General features: G+C 37.9%; 2 protein-coding genes across 3 annotated transcripts in view; both read right to left on the bottom strand.

Annotated features, from left to right (window-relative positions):
- Nucleotides 1–1,292: 1,292 nt before the first annotated feature.
- fam124b (family with sequence similarity 124B) lies at nucleotides 1,293–11,283 on the bottom strand. 2 transcript variants are annotated; one of them, XM_079885606.1, is made up of 4 exons: nucleotides 10,829–11,283; nucleotides 9,599–9,636; nucleotides 8,730–9,496; nucleotides 1,293–4,255 (listed from the first exon to the last, which is right to left on the bottom strand). In XM_079885606.1, the coding sequence occupies exons 1-4, from the start codon at nucleotides 10,855–10,857 to the stop codon at nucleotides 3,749–3,751; spliced, it is 1,341 nt and encodes a 446-aa protein (XP_079741732.1). In that variant the 5' UTR covers nucleotides 10,858–11,283; the 3' UTR covers nucleotides 1,293–3,748. The 2 variants fall into 2 exon arrangements, with proteins under 2 accessions (XP_079741732.1, XP_079741731.1); XM_079885605.1 differs by having other exon boundaries at nucleotides 1,894–4,255; nucleotides 10,945–11,283.
- Nucleotides 11,284–11,745: 462 nt separating this feature from the next.
- cul3b (cullin 3b) overlaps nucleotides 11,746–18,183 on the bottom strand; it is a 35,920-nt gene continuing 29,482 nt past the window's right edge. Inside the window, exons 14-16 of the mRNA XM_079885600.1 lie at nucleotides 17,695–17,881; nucleotides 15,652–15,797; nucleotides 11,746–13,560 (exon numbers count right to left, since the gene is read on the bottom strand). Coding sequence (XP_079741726.1) covers nucleotides 13,429–13,560; nucleotides 15,652–15,797; nucleotides 17,695–17,881 — 465 coding nt within the window. The 3' untranslated portion in view covers nucleotides 11,746–13,428. The remainder of the gene's footprint in view (nucleotides 13,561–15,651; nucleotides 15,798–17,694; nucleotides 17,882–18,183) is intronic.

Below are 18,183 nucleotides of genomic sequence, written 5' to 3'. Positions count from 1 at the left end.
TGTGTCATGGTTATCATAGTTAATTAAAACTATAAAACTGTGTTTAATACTCACAGGATACACTCGATTTGCATAAGCGATCACACCAACAGCATTGCGGCGGCTACTCATGGGAGCGATGAGAGTCCACTGGTTTGTTTCAGGGTTGAAGCTCTCAGCAGAGGAGAGACACTCGGTTCCATTAAAACCACAGATATAAATCTGACAAACACAAACATAACATGCATGATGTTCATGCACAATCATCACAGACTGATCAGAAAAGCAGTGTTTAAAACACTCAGTAAATCTTATGATATTCCTTTCCATTTTAACACTATTCCTTATGCCATATCTCTATTTCACATTTCCTTCATGCTTTACAGGCATTAAGAGTCTCCAGCAGAAGAGTGTGGGATCATGTGTAAGTGCTCTTACCCTGATATTAAAACTGATTAAAAAAATAAAAATAACTCAGTGACAAATAAAATAAAGCATGGGATAATTAGTTATTTGAATATGTAATCATCCATTTTGACTGCACAACATACACACTAGTGAGTTTTTGACAGAAGGACAGATTTTTCTTGCGTGGTGTGACTGTGACCCCAAACAAGCTTACCAGAGGCCTGTATGAAGAGGATTGTTCTTCACAGATGTCATATTCCCATTCCATTTCAAGGTCACGCAGCATTAGGCCACATCATGAGTGCAATGTCTTGCTTTTATTGGTTAAATCTGTAAATTTAGAATTACTGCCATAAAATTACATATAAATGACCAAGCTGATTTTTTTTTTTTTTTTTTTTTTACAATATTTACAACTGGAAATATTCAACAAACAAGACTTTGAACAGTCACTAAGACACTACGGCTGTATCTGAAATTGTCCCTTATACTGTACCAGCAGTTCTCAACTGGTTTGGCCATGGGACCCACATTTTCCCATGGACATTAAGCCGTGACCCAATCATTTTATTTATTTTTTTAAGGAATTTTACCTAATATATTTGGTATTATCACAATATTGAAATAAGCGTTTTCAAACAATAACAGGTTTTATATATTTTTCTTAAAACAAAAAGAACTCTAAATTATATTTAAATCCAATAAAGCAATACACACAAAAACTGCATAAAGTGATTCAAGTGTTATAAAGAACAATAGGCAACACTTTACAATAAGGTAGTTAATGCATTAACCAACATTAACAATGAGCAAAAGCTTCATTTGTTACCACAGTTATTCGTTGTTAACATTAGTTTAAAAAAATACAACTGATCATTGTTAGTTCATGTTAGCTCAAGTCCATTCAATCCTTTTGAATTTAATAACTGATAATAACTGAACTGCAAATCAGCATATTAGAATGATTTCTGAAGGATCATGTGATTATCACTGGATTAAATTACAATTTAAAATAACTGTTTCCCATGTGAATATATTTTAAATTTTAATGGCATTTCACAATATTACTGTTTTTACAAATAAATTCAGCCTTGGTGTAGAGTGATGTTGAGTGCTCAAATGTTAAAGATGACATTGTAGGCGCTTCATCCCAGTGAGACTGTGTCCTTCTGAGGCATCTAGACTCCTCCTTAACCCTGAACACTAGAACGAGACTGTCTAGTGTGTCAGAAAGGTTTCCTCCACAGTCAGGCGTGAAAATACGAAGTGAAAGCTCAAGGATTCTCCAGATTGAAGCGGTCTTCAATGGCAGCCGAGATCCTAGAACGCAGCTTTCTGTTTCAGAAGCAGCCGGAGGCTCAGACACCAGATCTGGCTAACATACAGCCTCATAAAACAAATGAAAAGTCAAAATATCATCACTCATGGAACACATTTAGACAAATTTGAAAACATAAAGAAAGAAGAACAGATGTAAGCAGCCAAGAAAAAGAAACAGACGAATTTGTGATTTCTGAGTCTATTAAATCAAACAACACTTCTCTAGTTTATTCCAAACATCCTTCATACATAATTATTAAATTAGTTTGCTACCAACATACAATGACATTATTTGACATGTAATAACTGTAGTGAAATACAAAGTACTACATATTTAATTACACATTTCATAAAATTGCAGTCAAATATCAAAATACACTCTAAAAAGTATTTTTTCCTGCTGAGATTTTATTTTTTAGTGGTAATAATAATTTAGTGGACATACTATAATAGTTCTGAGACAAATACAGTGCTGTGTACAGAATAACATAAAACCTGCTAACTAGGGTTTACTAGCTACATTATATACAATGTCTGTTTACAACTTTAACAAGTTAATCATATTTGGCTCATGCACTACAGCAGAGGTGTCCTGCAGAGTTTGCCTCAACACACCCATCTGAAGTTTCTAGTCAGAGCTTGATCAGCTGGTTCAGGTGTGTTAGACTCTGCAGGACAGTGACCCTCCCGGAGATTTCAGGAATCCAGGATGATCCATGACATTTGGCAGGATGTGTAGTATTCAACCGGAACAGACTGCATGAGGAAATTTCAAATGATATTTAAAAAACTAAAAACTATTCACTAAGCGGTACTCCTATTAGTAGGATTTCTTTACCAGTATTCCTTTTTGAACACATCCTGCCTGTTTGCACAGAACAACGTTCTCAGTGTGTGTTCTGATTAAACTGACACTAACATTACATCATCTGACAGTTTCAACACCACTAAAATACAATTCACAAAATCCTATTTTGTAGGCTTCTCCTTTCTTGTGGAGTCCATTTAAAGCTAAAGGGGGACATACCAAAAGATATTCTGGAAATTTCAATATCGACTTCATGTTTCACAATTCATCTAAATTAAGTAGTTGTGTTGATCATAGAATTTGCATTAAAATGGAAAATAGAATAATTTTAAACATGGACTTTTGAACCCCACTATTATAGCCTATGCAAAAGACAAAATGCAATTAAGAAATTATATTAAATGATCATATATTGATATTACGTAATCGGCCATGAAAGGGAATGCATGAACTGATACAATGAACTGAATGCACTGTAAAGGCGCCGAAGCACTTCAAGCGTAAATCAAAGAATGAACTGGTGAGACGTCATTTCTAAAAAAAATCAGGCTAGAACCAAATTAGTTCAGAGTTTGTTTCAGGAGTTCAAAACAGGTTTACGGAAACTTTAGGGAAAAGTTTGCTCCGGCTGGTAAACGAACTACCATTGGTCAGTGGCGATGATGTAATAGGTGTGTGTGTGCTGAGGCTCCGCCTTCTTTGACATGGAAATCTTCTCCAGTTCATTTCTTCTGTTGAGTCCGTCGAGGTCAGACACAAGTAAAAACATGAACACACTGCTTTATAGTAGAAAAATAAGTTGTAATTCTTATTTAAAGACACACTGACAATTGTTCCATGTTTAATACTGTATACCTGCTTGCTTCTAAGCAATCTATTGTATAAAGTGCTGTATTAATAAAGGTGACGTGACTTTACTGGAGTGCTGAATTGCAGAGCTTGTGCAAACATATCCAGATCGCTATGATCAGATGCTTTCTCGACTACTGTTCTCACCGCTGTCATTTTTGTTGTGTTTATTTTGCTATTGAGAGGAAAGCGTGCAGCACATATTTGCATATTCATCTAAACGCCTCTCTCAGCAGCGTGGGCGGTTTCGGGATGTTCACTAACTTCTTTTTACCCTTGAGTAAAGAACAAGAAATTATTTATATCGGGGCCTTAAGTCGCTATGGATAAAAGCATCTGCCAAATGATTCATGTAAATATGTGCTGCTTTTCCAATGGGAATGGTCAAATGAAGAACTCTTCGGCTTGTGCGTGTTGATGGCGACTCTGACACGGCGAAGCGCGAGTCTCTGCTTCAGAGGTCCACTGCGGCTCAGACAGCACATGTTTCAGGTCCCGGGACAGGGTCACCAGCGCAGACACTCCTACAGCACAACCCGTGTCCACGTTGGTCTCAGGCTCCTCCTCTTCCAGCAGAAGGCATGATGTAGAGGTGTCAGAGGTTACCGCCGGCTCACACCAGTTCACGGACTGGCCTGCCGGGCTGCTGCGCTGGGACGAGTAACAGGAGCTTCCCGGAGGAGTGCTGCAGGTGCCGTCTGATCCCACACTCTCCCGACCACACGCCACTGACCTCAACCCTCGAGGACACCGTCCCACAGACTGCTCCTTCACACGGGCCGGCCTCCTGCAGGGGGTGGTGGCAGCCGTCCCGTTCCTCAGCTGCATCCTGGGACAGCTCAGGGGAAACGCAGATGTGAGGAGCGCCTGGGGTTGAGCTGGGGCGCGAACCTGCAGAAGAGGCCACACTTCATCAGTTTTCGCACTTTTAAGGAACATTTACATTTACATTTAGTCATTTAGCAGATGCTTTTATCCAAAGCGACTTACAAATTAGGACTAAATTAAGCGAGTCATCGTGAAGAGGCAAAAACAACGCAATAAGTGCTCAAAATATGAAGTTCAGGCATTATTCAGAGTAGCATAAGCCCGATAAGTGAGGTTTTAAAGGGAAAGGGAAAGGGAAAGGGAACAGTTGCCATTAAAAAAAAATGCAGGCACTATTTACTTTACCCTCAAGTCATTTCAAGACCACACTATACTATGTTTTACCACACAAAGTAAAAAGATACATAATCGTACATTATACTTGCAATTGTCTAGTAGCTTTGTGTAATTGATTACCCTCATCCTTACCTCGGGTCATTTTGACCCCAAACTCGTTTTTTTTTTATTTTTTTAATTGAGTGTTCATCAGAGGGGTCCAAGACACTAGGACTTTTGTCGCACTTGAACCACGAATACACACACACACACTAGGGCTGGGCGATAAAACGATAACGATATGTATCGCGATAGACACGTAATCAATATCAATAAAAAATGCGTTCGATAAAACGTTCGATATTTTTTTTTTTTTTTCGTCGGAAGAAAAAAGCAAAGCAAGTTTGATTGCATGAACAAAGGCACTCACTCTCTAGTAACATAGCAACGTAGGAAGTGACACGCTAACAGCCAGTCAGTATGGTTGCGCAATATTGTTGTCTCGTGTTGGATTCTTCAGTAACAGAACTGGCGTAGAGTGAAAGTAGAAGATGAGTAAAGTAGAAAATGAGTGCCGCAGCGATTGTTGATAAAATAGGAAAAGTCAGCTCGCCTGACTTCAAGTCTGACCGTTAGTCAGACCAATGTCGTCTGCAGATTATGCAAGACCGTCGTCAGTTTCTCTGTTCATTCGCGTGCTGATGCCTGTTCTAGCGTGTGCGTTTCTCAGCACGTAACGTTACATGTGAAGCTCACATGCACTTAAAGCCTGTCTACCAGCAGGGCCTGAATACTGGACTAGTTATCTTTCGAGTCTTATTGTGCTAATACTGTTATATACACACAAGGTTTACATAAACTAGTTGGATATGTCTAAAGTGAAAGCAAACTTGAGAAAATTGAGAGAAAATCTGCTTAAATGCGTGTAACAAGTTATAATAGACGCGTCGCGCGCAGCTCTTAAAGAGACAGTAGTAATAGTAAACACGCTGCCGCTTGTCCTTAAAGGGATAGTTCACTAATAATTATCTCATTATTTACGCACTCTAATGTTGTTCCAAACCTGTATTAATTTCCTTCTAATATTTTCTAATATTAATAATTTGAAGAATGTGGGTATCCAAACAGTAGCTGGTCCCCATTGACTTCCATAGGAGAAAAATATTCTATGGAAGTCACTGGGGTACATCAACTGTTGGTCATTCTTCCAAATAACTTTTATTTTCAACAGAAGAAAGACTTTTGAGTTGTCCATGGTCGTGTTGACATTTCTGCCTTTATAACTGATGGGATTATAATCAGAGGTAGGTTAAGTTTAAAATAAAAAATCTTTAAATGTAATATATTTGTCTCCTGGACTGGTCCTTATTTTAAATATGTCCTAAAAAATATCAATAATTATCGATATCGACCGATATGAAACACTTATATCGTGATACAGTTTTCAGCCATATCGCCCAGCCCTAACACACACACACAAAAATGCAATGGATTCGAGCTGTTTTGTGGTTGAATTTTAAAAAAGTAACAAATCCTTCCCTTGTGGGTCAATTTGACCCCCTCAGGAATGAATGGAATGCGAGGAATGCTTCAGTACACATAGAACAACCTAAAAATGCTCAAAATTCAAACTAAAAATGCAAAAACTATACCAAAATATTATTGTATAATGTCTACATGTGTATCTGAATGCATCCTGAAGAAACTGACTTTAGCACCCAGCAGAACAGCTCATTTGCTCCATATAGAGCTATAAGGCCATCTAGTGGCAAGAGTCATGAAATATCATGTTATATATTTTTTTCCACAAGAGGTCAGCAAAGAAACCCAATGTAAGATATTTTGAGTTGAATTAAAAGTTATGCATGAAATTGTGAGTTATTTTGAATTTAAGTTGAAAGAATGTGAGGAATGTGCTTAAATTACTATTTATTGATCAAATCTAGTCATTTAAAGGTAAATAAAAAAATACAAATAAAATAAACAATCTCCAAAAAAATTGAAAAAAATATTATAAAAAATTAAATAAAATAAGCTTTATGGACAAAAATCATTTTAGGGCTTCGGGTAATTTTGACCCGCAAGGGAAAGATATGTTACAAAGTGTGAGGGAAGGATGAGGGTTAAAGAGATGTCAGCTGAATGCACTTGAAATACTTCTAAATTCAGGTTTTGGGAAACACTCTCATTGGTCATTCTCAGCATATTTTACACTGCATGGTTTTACACTGATGGAATCTGTCATGTAAATCCCATCCCACAGTGATGAATTCAGTGTGAATTCACAGTTGCCATTCAGTGTGTCTCCAGGGGAACTGTGGCTGCAAGAGAATTAGATATCAAAGCCTCCATCTCTCATCGGTCACTCTTTTGTTTGACATTATAGCCTTGAGTGACACTCCAAAAATGTACATACAAGGATATCCATAGAAATAATACTTATAATATTTGGATCGGTCACCCAAAACTGAAAATTCTGCAATCATTTATAAATTAAAAAAAAAGTCTCAAAACTGTTTGGTTACCAACATTCTTCAAAATGTCTTGTTTTGTGTTCTGCAGAAGAAAGAAAGTCATACAGGTTTAAAACGACATTAGTAAATGATGACAGACTTTTCAATTTTGGGTGTCTCTTTAAACAATAATGCTTGACATATTACAATATGAATTATCAAGCTGTGCATATACCACAACCTACAGCATATATACAACCTTTGACTTGAGATGACTTGGTCTTTTGTAGGGCTGGGCGGTGTGACGGTATATATCGTTACCGCGGTAGAAAATGTCAACCGTAACAGATTTTTTTATTCCGTGTATACCGCGACATGTAAATAAGTGGGCGTGGTTAACTCACATGCAGCGTGCATGAGACTGAAACACTGAGATTTGTCAAAGAAACACGGAGAAAGCAGATCAAGAGGATCCACAAAGGAATTACATTTTCTAAAGGGTTGTGGTTAATGTGATATTTTCGGGGGGAAAGGCGCACAGCAGTCTAGAGCAGTGGTTGTCAACCCTGCTCCTGGAGGACCCCCAACACTGCACGTTTTCTTTGTCTCCCTAATCAAACACACCTGATTCAACTCATCAGCTCATTATCACAAGGGTTAGTGAAACAGAATTTTGGTCATACCATCCACCCCTAGTCTTTTGACAAAATAATTAGACAAAATAGCTGATTAGAGTTTGTTTCATAAATGACGAATTTTGTGACATCGACACTGTCATTGAACTAAATTGAATCAACATTAAACTGACTCAAAATTAATAATATGACACTATTGTCTTCTGTCGAGCTGCTTATAGCTGAATTGAATTCATTTCATAATTGAACTTTATACGGTTATTGAATGAACTGAATAATGACACATTTTGTTAGAGCTGCTTTATGGCAGATTTTGAATTTGAAAAGTTTGCATCATTGATTGGTATTTTCCTCTTTATCTCTGTAAAGCTGCTTTGAAACAATCGGTATTGTAAAAAGCGCTATATAAATAAAGGTGACTTGATTACTAAAAATATTATATATATATATATATATATGGGTTTAACAATATATCGTGCCACAATATATCGCAATACAAAAATACAACAAAATTACTGTGACAAAAAAAAAAAAAAAAAGTTTACAGAGTTTTAGTGTCAGTACTACATTAAACTGCTATATATAATGTTGAATAGAATGTATAGCCTAATAATGCAATGGGGGGATATTTGTGAGTCCTGATTATGCCAAATAACTTCTGTTACCAGTAAAAAGTGGTTACGTTATTAGAAATATATCTAGTCACTGAGAGTTCAAGCATATTCGTCTAAAATAATTCTGTGTTTTCAGCTTCAGAATGATGAATATTTTTATTCTGGTGTCTCTATTGTCCCGTGTTTTGAGTTTCCAGCACCAAGTCCAAGCCTATTAATTTACACCCACAATGTAACACCAAATTTACCATTTTACTCAACAGTACATTTTTTGTTAACCTTTTACCATATGTTTTGGAGTATCGCAATAATATTGTATCGCGTTTTCAGTATCGTGATGTATCGAATCGTGACACGAGGGTAGCTTTTCACCCCTAATATATCTATATATATATAGCATATATAGTAACTAAAGTAAATTTAAGTCAAATATCATATATTAAAGAAACCCATTGGTTTACATCATGGTTTGCCAGTATAAGAGGGGATACAGAAACCAGAACACATTCCCGTGACCCACCTGAAAGAGGATCTTGTTGCCGTCCAGGTCTTCAGTGTGCCATCGGGTCGAGCTGATGGGCGAGCAGGTGTTGGGCAGCAAGGGCACGAGCTGTCCGATCTCTCCCACCCTGAACTGCAGCACGGCGGAGCAGCACGGCTCCACTCGGACCCCTGGCGAGAGCTGTTTGATGGCCAGCTGCAGGCTGAAGCCCGGTTCTGTGAGCAGAGTGAACCAGACGAACCCGGGCTTCTGCTCCTCCGCCCTCCTCCGCAGGACCGTCTCGTACAAACGCACACTGTCCTCAAAGTTATCATAGGTGCTGTGCAGAGTCACTCGCACCACCTCCTCTCCGTAGTGCACCGTCCGCACCCCCCACACCGGCATCCCCGCGCCCAGGCTGGAGAAGTCCCGGCTGGGCAGGAGGTAGGGCCTCAGTGGGGCGCTGGACGGGGAGTTGGCGTCAAAGCTCTCCATGTGGTGGATCTGCCAGGGCGGGCGCTGCAGAAAGTCCAGCACCCTGAGGATACGCTCCTCCCCGAAAGACTCGTGAAGGAACATGGTCACCGCGAGTGAGGGGAAGCTGCCGACAGGGCACAGGTCAGTCCTGGCATCGTCCTGAAGGGGACAGGCGCGCTCGGACACCCGGAAGAGGCGCAGACCGGGCCGGACCCAGCGGAGCAGGCGGTCCAGAGTGAGCTGGAGCAGGAGCGAGTCCCCGGGGTTGGTGAGCAGGTGCAGGGTGACCAGGAGACGCTCCTCCTGACCCGGGCTGGACACGAGGTCAGCTGTGCCACAGGCAGACAGGAACATATCAGATCACAGATCTGGCAGAATCACACGCCTGGCTGTTGATGTGTTAGCCTATTAAATGTAATGTATGGACTTACTGCTGCTGCTACTGCATGACATTTTACCGCAGTCAGATCTAAAGAAAAAAAAAAAAAAAACACGGTAAAACTTTATTTGGTTCCACTTTATTTTGATAGTCCACTTTAGACATTCTACTAACTATAAGTAACTTTGCAACTACATGTCAACTAACTCTCATTAGAGTATTAGTAGACTGTAGTAGACTGATTATGGTTAGGGTTCGGGTTAGTAGAATAAGTTAACTTGTAGTTGCCAAGTTATTTATAGTCATTAGAATATCTGTTGGGGAGCATCACAATAAAGAGTTAGCAGATATTAATCAGATAATCTACTGATACTCTAATGACAGTTAGTTGACATGAAGTTGCAAAGTTACTTATAGGTAGTAGAATGTGCAAAGCGGACTATCTAAATAAAGTGTTACCCTTTATTTTTGATGGTCCCTTTTGAACATTCTTTTGACTATAAGTTACTTTGCAACTTCATGTCAACTTATTTTAACCCAAACCCTACCAGTCTACTAATACTCTAATGAGAGTTAGTAGACATATAAGAGCAACGTTACTTATAGTCAACAGAATGTGTTAAAGGAACCATCAAAATAAAGTGAAACCAAAAACATGGGTTTAATACAATTCTAATAACATCCATCCTTTAGCATGGCGTATCAGCTGATGAAGCAATAACCCTATTATGACCAAAAGTTCCTGAAACCGGTTTTAATTAGCCTATCATTTTCATCAGTGTCCCAGAAACCATTAAAAACTTTAAAGTTTAATTGGTAACACTTTACAATAAGGTTCATTAGTTAACATTAATTAATGTATTAATTAACATGAACTAACAATGTGCAATACATTTGTTACAGTATTTATTCATCTTTGTTAATGTTAGTTAATACAAATACAGCTGCTCATTGTTTGTTTGTTAGTTTTTACAGTGCATTAACTAATGTTAACAAATAATGATTTTAATAACGTATTAGTAAATGTTGAAATTAATATTAACAAAGATTAATAAATGCTGAAGAAGTAATATTGTTCATTCTAAGGTAACTTAGTCAACTAATGAACCTTATTGTAAAGTGTTCCCGTTTAATTCAAATGTTCATTCAATCAAAACAAATAACTCTTGGTAGGTTGCATTCAAACGAATAATAGTTGTGTGATTTAGACTTTACTATTTGATCACCGCATTAAATAGCGCATATTTGAAGGCAAAAAGTTGTTTGTATTGTTGCAATGTACCGTTTGTTGCTGCTGACGTCATTAAGCATTCATCGGCTGCTGTCGGTTACCGTGTTTCTCCCCCTTAGAGACGCAAACAAAAGTGAGTTTATCTTTAGCTTTCTCCGCTAACTCACCCCGCAGTCTCCGCGCCCGAGTCCGCAGTTTCATCCTCCGTCCTGCCCGTGAAGAGAAGCGGTTGTCGGAGGAGCATAATGTGCGTTTACTCGAGCGCAAACCCCGCTTTAAACATGCTCGAGATCTTCGTTGAACAAACCCGTTTGTGCTCGAGGAGTCGCGTTCACGCTGACGTCACTTCAGCGTTTATAATTTATGATGATGAGGCACTAAACCCCTAAAACATCAAGATAACAGCTCTTTTAGATGGAGTCGTTACTAGATGAAGTGTCTTTCGAGAACACAGCTGAAGAGTGAGCAGGAGTCGGGGGAAGGGCTCCTCACAATAACAGTCGAGGGACAGGGGACTGAACCCGAGCAGATGCTGTCATCGGACGTGTGTGTGTGTGTGTGTGTGACAGAGAAACAGTCGATACAGAGACTTTAAAAAGCATCGTCTGAAGCAGTATGCAGTCTGAAGTATGTTTGCAGGGTTGCCACCTTCAGTGTGGCAAAATAAGGGACACCCATTCACGCCCCCCCCCCCCCAAAAACATTTTGCATCAAGGCCACAAATAAAGACTAAGTCAGAAACTGATTATTTCATTACATGACAACAATACAGCTCAACAATAAGCCAAGAAAACATGAGTATGTGAACTCGCAACTGAACACATTTTATATTATTTTACATGTATTTTATTTATTTCGAAAGAACTCTCCGGGATAAGTTGCTGTGCTTAAAACAGTTATCACTTTTTTAACATTAATTCTGCAGCTGTTGCCTGGATGGGATGACTTTTTTAATTTTATTTTTTTTTAAATTAGGACTAGGCTACATTATGATGTAATTATTTGTCCCATTTTTATAAATTTTCTTTTTAAATGTCATAAACTGTATGTGCCAGGATTATTACGTGTATACAGTACGCTACTGTGCAAAAGTTATTTTCACCCCAAACAATGGTTTTAAGCCAGTTATTTATATTTTTGCTGTAGTGTGTCAGTAGGAAATATCATTTTACATTTCCAAACGTTCATTTTGACATTAATTGTAATAATCCAGTGAGATTTTTGTATGCACTTGTTGCCCCAGTTCTCAGTTTTTTCTGTTTCTTCATTCTTCACAGACAGATTTGATACAGGACGCATCATTTTACCTGTAAATACGGGATGATTCCATAATTTACGGGACGGGAGGCAACCCAACACACTTATGCCATTCCAAACCTGCATATACAGTGTCCTATTGAAGACCCATGCTATCAAAACATTCATGCTTCAAAGTTTATAAAGACAATGCAAATCTAATCCATAACAATCCAGTGGTCTTCTGAAGATTTTTTTTTTTTAAATTTATTCACTTGTAAACATTGATCAATGCTTTTATGTGAGAACAAACATGATTAGTCCTTCCGGAAACTCCAAAGTGCTTGTGTTGCATGCGAGAACTCCCTTCACTGGTCATTTACCATATTCGATTTACTCTATGTACGCACATTATTCAATGATTATATGTGAATAAAAAGAATGAGAAAATGTTGTGTGAACAACTGAATGTTGAGTTGAAATGTGTAATTTCACACAGCTATCACTTCTTTCATGTCCTAACCTCCAGGATCCTCCATTGTGAAGATTAGAGCGAGACGAACAGTCTGACCCAAAACGGCCAATCCTTTTATTGTTTTTTTTTTTCCCGTTCTTTTTCTACATTTATTGATGAAAACAAGGCCCTGTACAGTTCACTTCAGCATTGAGTACAATAACAATTATTTTACAATTTATACACATTGAAATATAATAATGCTGAAAACCCAAACTGCTCCCCCATCTCTGTTTAAACTGCATTCAAAAGAATTCCTTTAAAATAAAACGCTTTTAAGTCATCTTACAATTGGCCATGTCAGACATGAAAAAAAAAAAAAGAAAAAAAAAAGGAAACTGCGAGGGAAAAAATACAGCCAAACCACCTTTTTGTAAGCTGTGCAAGTCCACCTGTGTCCACTCTGACAATCTGACAGGTAAAGCACAGGCGACCGGCAGGCAGAGATGAGAACCTGAACAAACTATAAGGTGCCATAAACCAAACTCACTTACACAGATAGAAGAAAAGAAAAAAAAAAAAAAAGAAAAAAGGAATTTCCTAATGATATGAATGGTCTTAATGATATCCAATGATGGGACACTGTGTGACTTACTTTATTAATTTAGTTGTATGATTATAAGGGACAGACAAAAAAACAACAATTCTCTCATAGAGACCAAGACCTTCTGTAAAATCTTTGAATCTAATCCAGTGGAAAGCCTTGTGGGAATCGGTAAGAACAATTTAAAACAAGGTTTTCTTCTCAGTTTATTCCCAGTACGAATGACAACAAAGGCAAAAAAAGGACATAAAATAAAATAAAATAACATCCCATGTGAGGTGTGTGACTAAGTCCCAAAAACGATGCTTGCTTGCTCACTCTCACTCGCTCTTTCATGCCAGATTCAACTTCGCTCCTTCATGCTACATATGTGTACACTTTGCGATCTTCTGGTGTTCTTGCCAAGTATTCTCTCTCAATTAGTCCTTCAATACGCTTTTTAATGACCACGGGACTTGGGAGGAATCGTGCCTTCAGCTGCTGGGTTACCTAAAGGCAAAAACACACAAGACAAACTGAAGTCCTACAAGCAAAAGTCCAAAAAAACATTTCTGAATACAGTGAAACTGAAAATGTTGATGATCTTATTTTACATCCCCCACAAAAACCACAGACATCACCGTTATTCTCAGATAAAGCCAGAATGAAGTATAAATAAAAAAATATAAGTATATATAAAAACACACTTCACACTGACACTCATAAGTGTTCCTTCATATGAAATGAAAGCTTGGGTTTAATCAGACCTCATATTATATTACATTATATCGCTGGGGTCATATGTACGGAAGAGGATTAGGGCCAGGCAATAATAAAAAAAATAAAACCATCTCGAGATTAAAGTCATTATAATTCGAGATTAAACTGGTTAAATTTCGAGAAAAAAAGTCGAAATACAATCTTGAGAATAAACTCATTAAATATCGAGAATAAAGTCGTTGTGTTTCGAGAAAAAACTCGTTAAATTTCGAGAAAAAAACTCGACACACAATCTTGAGAATAAACTCATTAAATATCGAGAATAAAGTCGTTGTGTTTCGAGAAAAAAACATTAAATTTCGAGAAAAAAAGTCGAAATAATCGTGAGAATAAACTCGTTAAATTTCGAGAAATAAAGTCGAAATTAAATGTAGAGAATAACGCATTCGATCAGTGTTCATACTGATATCAACCTCATCGAGGTTTCGTGGTTTCCCAGGATACCAGACACGCATTATTAATCGTTGTTGGTTGTGTAGGCTACGCCTCATCCACAGAATGTAACGACTGTAACCATACAGCCATTAATGGCAATGCCGTACGGTTTTAATTTATCATAGCTGTCCATATGCCAGAGTGCAAGTGTGGTGTTTTCTCAAGCGTCTCCTTCGTCGAAATTCCACACTTTAAGGATCAACAAGTTTAATAATGCGTCTTATGGTATCCTGGGAAACCACGAAACCTCGATGAATTTCATGTTGGACAAAAGCGAGTACATCACGCAAATTGGACTGATTTTTTCTTCTAAAAAGACCTAGCTGACCTAGACCTAAGAATGTTTTATTCTTTGTTACTGAAAGAAAGTCTAAAATATAGCTTGACTAAGTGATCCAACTCTGTCATCCTCTATATAGGCTATGAACACTGATCGAATGCATTATTCTCTACATTTCATTTCGAATTTTTTTCTCGAAACACAACGACTTTATTTCTCGAAATTTAATGAGTTTATTCTCACGATTGTATTTCGACTTTTTTCTCGAAATTTAACGAGTTTTTTCTCGAAACACAACGACTTTATTCTCATTATTTAATGAGTTTATTCTCAAGATTGTATTTCGACTTTTTTTTCTCGAAATTTAACGAGTCTTTTCTCGAAACACAACGACTTTATTCTCAATATTTAATGAGTTTATTCTCAAGATTGTATTTCGACTTTTTTTCTCGAAATTTAACGAGTTTAATCTCGCATTATAATGACTTTAATCTCGAGATGTTTTTTTTTTTTTTTATTGCCTGGCCCTAATCCTCTTCCGTACATATGTGAATTTAACTTGAGTGAACAACAAAAAAATATTACTGCATCAAAGTTTTCAAAGCATTTATGAAAAACTTATTTTTATTATATGATTCCAAGTAAAATATGAATAGAGGTCTGCGTGTAATATTGATCAAAACTGTACATGAACAAAACCGATCTGATGATTAAATCATAGATCAGAACTGCTGTCCTACTCTAGACTTCAGAAGACTTCAACTTCATTATGCTTTTTACTATATTTAAATAGATCATATAGACAAATATTTGGAAGCTTGTTTTCGCCACAGAATAAAACATTTAGAAAGATAATGGTGACTTTTTATCTCACATTTCTGACATCTTTTCTCAGAATTGTGAGCTATAAACTCAAAATTGCGAATTATAAAGTCCAAAAATATCGTTCTTTTCCTCAGAATTGCAAGCTTATATCAGAATTCCGAGATAAAAAGTCACAATTACCTTTTTTATCTTTTACTTTGTGGCGGAAACAAGCTCCCATTACAAATATCTATTTTTTTTTTTAATGCTCAAACTACTGTCACAAAAAAAAGTCTCCGCACCTCTGCTACAAGAACATTGTGCTGCATTTTCTTTCTGGACTTCATGATCCGAACAATAGCCGCCTCAATTTCATGTTTCCTGTCGTCATCCACTTTTTGCCGCGTCTCCTTCCTCTCAGGGTCTGATTCTCCCTGTTTGGCTGCAACTGCAGGGAAGAGACACAAACAGGTTAGTGGAAAAGCTTTCCAAATGATTACCTAGGAGAACGTCTCTATTGTCCATACCAGAGCTGATGCACATTTTTAAGGCTTTTTAAGACCCGAAGAAATACAAATTAATATTGTACATTAGGGATGTGCGATATTGACGACAATGTTATCTCTCGATATTTTCACTTTTGTTTTATATATATATATATATGTCGGTATATACACATGGATAGTTACACCCCACAAGAGCTGCAGTTTTGGAGATGCTCTGACCCAGTCGTCTAGCCATCACAATTTGGCCCTTGTCAAACGCAAATTCTTACGCTTGCCCATTTTTCCTGCTTCTAACACATCAACTTTGGCCTCGTTTACACTGCAGGTCTTGATGCCCAATTCTGATTTGTTGTCTATATCCGTTTTTTTGACCGTCCGTTTACACAATCTTTCAATTGTGACCCATATCCGATTCATGCGTTTGCACTTGCCATACTTTCTGAAACATTGTGCATGTTTAAAGGGTTAAATTCTCTTGCACAGATGGACGAACGCGAAATATGCTTAATGCTAGCTCTGCGATACATGCGAAGTTCGCCAAACACCACTTTTGAATAAGAAACAATATCAAGTCTATGAAACTCGTCAAAACTCCACGAATCACAACAAGCGCATCGGTGAGAACACTCGTTAAAACGGCATACACACACCCGAACCTGACTGCACATCACATATTTGACATTATTGATACTGCTTTAAATCGCAATGCAACGGACCGGTCTATGGGACATAAATTAAGCCTTAAAATAAAGGGGTTATTGGGCTGTTTACACTGTCATATAAAGAGCCTGCACAGCGACAGGAAATAGAAATGAACACAAAAACCTTACACAACACTGACGGTGGAGTTGCGCTCAGGAGTAGTCTAGAACAGCTGTGGACAATTTTTATTTTTTTGAGCGGCTGCGGACTAATTCTTTCTATGCACACACACAATATGACGCCACTCTATGTGCGTATGTTTTAAAAAATATAATTTAACATGTAAATAGTCCTAATACTTTTTAAATAGCCCACTTAAAAGTGTTTATTACAAATAAATTACTAAAAGCTTACAATTACAATCCTGTGAAAACACTTCCCGTGCCCTCCACATTCCTCTCCTACGACGACACGACGTTTCATCGGGCTGTCCGTCCCTTTGCAGATGTGTGTCGGGGGTTGCTCTCGTCATTAAACCGCAGAGACGTAGCCTAATGCATTAGAAAATCTGATCTGCCCGTTTACATGACAGTCGTATTGGCACATATCTGATTTATATCTGATTTAATACCACATATGAATGAGGCCTGAAACCGATCTCGAAATATCCGAATGCATGCTTTTTTCCTGTTCACCAGGTCACAGAACACATCCGATCTGTGTCACATCGGATGCAAAAAAATCGGATGGGTCACATTTCACTGACAGTGTAAACGAGGCCTTAGAGGACGAAATGTTCTCTTTCTGCCTAATATTTATAATATAATAATATATCCCACCCACTAACAGGTGCTGCGATGAAGAGATAATCAGTGTTATTCACTTCACCTGTCAGTGGTCATAATGTTATGCCTGATCGTTGTGTGTATATATATCTTGGTGATTGGCCTTTCAGAGTCAGATGAAGTTAAGGGTGAAATTCTTATCAATTAAAGGATGAACAATCTATTAGAATATTTAAAATGTTAAATAGTGTTAAATAAAGGCTATTTCACACCACAAGTGATGAGAAAAATAAAATAAAATCGTCCTTTCACACTAAGATGAATATGCATTTTTTGGGGGTTTTCATTATTGCTGATCATCTTGACTGGGCTTACAGTCAGTTCTAAAGCATCAACACAAGAGGACTGTTACCGGTTTGAATCTTGACTCTGTGCAGTCTGGAGGTGAACTGGTCGTTGACAGTGAACACGTGGCCGCTCTCGATCTCTTTCGACTTGGGTTCTTTAGTGAGGACTCGCTGTGTGGGCTTTCCACAGGCCAGAGACTGCAGTGCCCGCACCAGCTCTCTCTCTGGGATATCAGTCTCTTGCTGAATCTCCTGCCAAAAGAGGAAAACACAACAGGGACATGAGAATAGGGATATGGGAAAAGCATGGTGATGCCCTTCCTTCAGGCATTTTTTATTATTTTCCTCTTTATCTCTGTGAAGCTGCTTTGAAGCAATCTGTACTGTATAAAGCACTGTATACATAAAGGTGACTTGACTTGAGGGTACAGGCTGGTTACTAAGTACAATGGATGATTTTTTCAATTTCTGGACCCAGTTGTTTAAAAAGTTTCATCTGAATCTCAAAAAAATTCAAAGGTTTTGAGGGTGAATGCAAAGTTTCTTTGACCTCC

This window comes from Squalius cephalus (assembly GCF_949319135.1).
Source record: "Squalius cephalus genome assembly, chromosome: 11".
NCBI lineage: Eukaryota > Metazoa > Chordata > Actinopteri > Cypriniformes > Leuciscidae > Squalius > Squalius cephalus.
This window is presented reverse-complemented; position numbering and strand designations above follow the sequence as displayed.

Bases quoted from the DNA above. Each gene is read 5' to 3' on its own strand.
- fam124b (XM_079885605.1), bottom strand. From the start codon at position 11,021: ATGCTCCTCCGACAACCGCTTCTCTTCACGGGCAGGACGGAGGATGAA. The intron at 9,497-9,598 runs GTAAGTCCATAC...CCTGTGGCACAG, and splicing joins GTCATGCAGTAGCAGCAGCA to CTGACCTCGTGTCCAGCCCG. The intron at 4,256-8,729 runs GTGGGTCACGGG...CCTCTTCTGCAG, and splicing joins GCAACAAGATCCTCTTTCAG to GTTCGCGCCCCAGCTCAACC.